This window comes from Solanum tuberosum, unplaced genomic scaffold (genome assembly GCF_000226075.1).
Source record: "Solanum tuberosum cultivar DM 1-3 516 R44 unplaced genomic scaffold, SolTub_3.0 scf00526, whole genome shotgun sequence".
Lineage (NCBI taxonomy): Eukaryota > Viridiplantae > Streptophyta > Magnoliopsida > Solanales > Solanaceae > Solanum > Solanum tuberosum.
Window position 1 is genome coordinate 1 of NW_006239442.1, and position 3,342 is coordinate 3,342.

Sequence of the window (3,342 nt, forward strand, 5' to 3'; positions counted from 1 at the left end):
TTTAATTAAAAATAGGCATATGTTGCCTTTTGAAGTAAATAAATGACTTTTCTAAGTACGAAGTTCTAAATATAAAAGACAAAGAGATTCATTGAAATCAAGCATGTTTTAGGCTTAAAAATAAACAAACAGTCTCATATTTATCAAATGGTGAATATCATTTAAAAAATTTATGTCTTGTGGATAGAACTCTAAAATTGTAAAGCTCAAGAACTCACCATAAACTCATCCTAAGACCTTAAATCTTTTCTAGATAAAATGAGTAGCAGAAGCAGATCATTGTGTCTCAAAGCATGACCTCCAAGTGTGTAACATAAACTGAACCACAAAAGGATAAAAGGGAAGTGTATAAACCATAATTTCCTTAAAACTAATCAGTTTAAACAAAGATGTTGATCACATATTGCTAAATGAAAAACAATGACGATTTGATCAAAATTGACATTAATATGTTTTTGAGTAAGTGAATCCTCTTACTCTCAATCACACATGAATGACAACTAAGAAATTTTCATATTCTTTACAGAAGCATGAAGACGCTTGAATTTCAAGGGAAAAAAGAGATAATGCAGACCTATTTTGTGGAAGCAAACTGAGGTGATTTTCTTCGAGTCCCCAAATTCCACTTCGACTCTGCTTTTCACTCAAGTTCAATCTCTATAAAATGAAGATCAATATACGAAATTTAATTTTTTTCACTACATACTAATAATTACAAGTTTAATAGTTGATCTGTAGTTATTTTAGAAAGTTACCATATTATTAGAAAGTTATCAAATTACCTTTCAAAAGTAAATAATACATTCTCAACAACTAATACATAGTACTAATTAATAAGCTACATACCTTCATAAGTTAGATAGTTATTTGACTAGTTAGAGATATTATTCCAAAATTACTTCACTAAATAGTTTCTACTTTCTAACTCCTCTGTTTCAGAGGGTTATATTTAGACCACTACTACAGTTTCAAGTTCCTTAACAAGAGAGATTAACAAGGTATTAGATTTTCACCTATCAGATTCTTTAATCTAGTATAGAGGGTTGTAAGAAATAAGAATTGTCTTTCATGCATATATATATCCTATAAGTATCTAGTGAATGGTTTGGGGCATGAGTGTGGTGCTCCTACATTTTCAACTTCGAAATGACCTGGATTTCTTTTGGTAAGAAGTCGTCACAAATATCATTTCTAAAGTAAGGCAAAAAATGAGAAATCCAAATCAGATTTTCAACTCACATTAGTTTTGCTGTTTGCAAGTACTTTTATTATGTATGTTGTAGTCAATGCACTGCCCATTTTATATGTTATCAAGATAGTACCAAATATAAAATGAAGAACTTTGGAACCAATCCAGGCTACTATTAATGCATCATAAAATACCTTAGCAGTTAACACCTCGATCGGTTCAACTTTTCTACTAAAATTTACTCCATCAAATAGCAAGAGAGTTGGTTGAAACTACATTTAAGTGTTTTTTGCATCGTGGATTACATTCTCTATTTTTCAAACATAAGCTTAAGTAGCCGCAAATATTGTAAACTCAGTATTACATTCCCTGTAATATTTTTAAAGGTAAATTAGGAACCATCATCAGTACTATTGACCTACAAAATGTTGATAATATCTTCAGTAGTATTTTTTCTCAAATATAACCACATAGATATTTGGCCATACCTTGCCAATTGTCCGAAACTCAAGCTTATAAGCAGGACCTGCAAGATCAGCTATCGTTGTCAGTTCTCCTTGTTGTGACTAGTATGAATAGCTCTTCTAGTGTATCAGGTAATATTATTAGCTTCACATTCTGCTCCTGCAATGAATTGATGTTGTTTCTCATGTGAATATTAACTCTCTTCTTGATGGATTTTCCCCCAATTGCACCAGTTTGACTTCTATTACCTGAATAAGAATAGCATGGGACCTTATGGATGCTTTTGTTTCCTCCATGTTCTGTGTAGAGTTGATCTTCTTTCCACCTTTTTTCTACTAGACTCGGAGCCATTTCAATATGCCCATTGGAAACTACAGAATGATCAAGAACTATATAGTGTTCACGTCCACCACTTTCACTTTCATTTTCAACTTGTTTATTGGTTCTAGCTTCTAATGTTTGTATATTTATACTAATCAGATTGCTAGGATTTGTTGGCGTATCTTGCTTAGAAACATGAGAACAGTTGTTGAAGACTAAACATGGATCGCTTTCCTCGTCCACATTATCAAAGCCTCCAAATCCTTCCAGGTTTTATTTATCAAAAAGAAAAAGGATCAAAGAAAGTTGAGTGTATATTACAACTTTTCTCATTATAGTTGTGTGTCGCACAATTTTTTATCATATCCTTCTACACATACCTGAAAATGATTTCTCATTATAATCTGTTCATCTTCTTGATTGTCGTGAAGAATGTTCAGAAATGTTTTCCTACTCGGACATAAAATTTTAGAAATTTCAGTTGTTGTAACAACATATGGTTGTGGCCTTCCAAGTAAAACACTTATTTCTCCAAATGATTCTCGAGCAACAGCCTTCCCAATGATCTGTTTTTGAACATATTTCATAAAAAATAAGTTAAGGCTAATGTGTTTGAAAATGATATAATGAATGTTGAATGTGTTATACTTACTTGTTCACGTCCATCGCTATCTACTAGAATATCCTGCAATAGTATACATAACTGATTAATAACACGAAAAATAAATTCGATGTGTTCAAATAATTGTTCCCAACATATTAACTTACCAATGCTCCTGAGACTATTATGTAAAAATCTGTTTGAGACTCATTCTGTAAAATCACATCTTCCTTGGAAGGATAGTATTCAACGTCCATTTCAGGAACCTTAAAAGCAGGAAATAAACCATTGAATATACGTTGTATACGCCAAGTGAGAAGGGGATCAGAACAATGTAGAACAATAAATTACCAGTTGGAAAAGCAGATCCCTGGAAACGCCTCTGAACAGACTAACATTTTGAACTATTGGTAAAAACAGGTAATGTGCAATGCTTGATCTGATAGCTTTTGGCAGAACATTCATGGGGTCTTTTTGTTGATGAATAATTATTTTATAATTCATGAGCAGATACAAGTCCATTTCAAGAAGACATCAATGAAGGATCAACTACAGAATAGTCACAACACAGGCTACATTCTATTATAACAGGAAATAGACCTAAAGTCATGTCAAACAATTGCACTTTTGATAATTTAATGGAGCAAAAAGAAGAGGTACTTCAACAATTAGAAGGAATCAGTAAAGGAGAAAAGAGGAAAATCAGAAGTATGATGATGATATACAAGAAATTATCCACCCATGGAACTTCACAATAGCTCATATA

The 3,342-nt window shown here is 32.1% G+C and overlaps 1 protein-coding gene across 6 annotated transcripts; it reads right to left on the minus strand.

Moving 5' to 3' along the window:
• Nucleotides 1–6: 6 nt before the first annotated feature.
• LOC102582370 (potassium channel KAT1-like) lies at nucleotides 7–3,336 on the minus strand. 6 transcript variants are annotated; one of them, XR_001472054.1, is made up of 8 exons: nucleotides 2,928–3,336; nucleotides 2,744–2,842; nucleotides 2,628–2,660; nucleotides 2,356–2,541; nucleotides 1,903–2,238; nucleotides 1,678–1,813; nucleotides 575–657; nucleotides 7–318 (listed from the first exon to the last, which is right to left on the minus strand). XR_001472054.1 is itself a non-coding variant. In XM_015304209.1 (6 exons), exons 1-6 carry the CDS (start codon nucleotides 3,096–3,098, stop codon nucleotides 651–653), a joined length of 534 nt encoding a protein of 177 aa, XP_015159695.1. In that variant the 5' UTR covers nucleotides 3,099–3,336; the 3' UTR covers nucleotides 7–650. The 6 variants fall into 6 exon arrangements, 2 of the variants coding, with proteins under 2 accessions (XP_015159695.1, XP_015159694.1); XR_001472055.1 differs by having other exon boundaries at nucleotides 7–657; nucleotides 1,678–1,715; XR_001472053.1 differs by having other exon boundaries at nucleotides 7–657.
• Nucleotides 3,337–3,342: the final 6 nt, after the last annotated feature.

Bases quoted from the DNA above. Each gene is read 5' to 3' on its own strand.
- LOC102582370 (XM_015304208.1), bottom strand. From the start codon at position 3,098: ATGGACTTGTATCTGCTCATGAATTATAAAATAATTATTCATCAACAA. The intron at 2,843-2,927 runs GTAATTTATTGT...CCTGCTTTTAAG, and splicing joins GGGATCTGCTTTTCCAACTG to GTTCCTGAAATGGACGTTGA. The intron at 2,542-2,627 runs GTAAGTATAACA...GTTCAAAAACAG, and splicing joins ATAGCGATGGACGTGAACAA to ATCATTGGGAAGGCTGTTGC.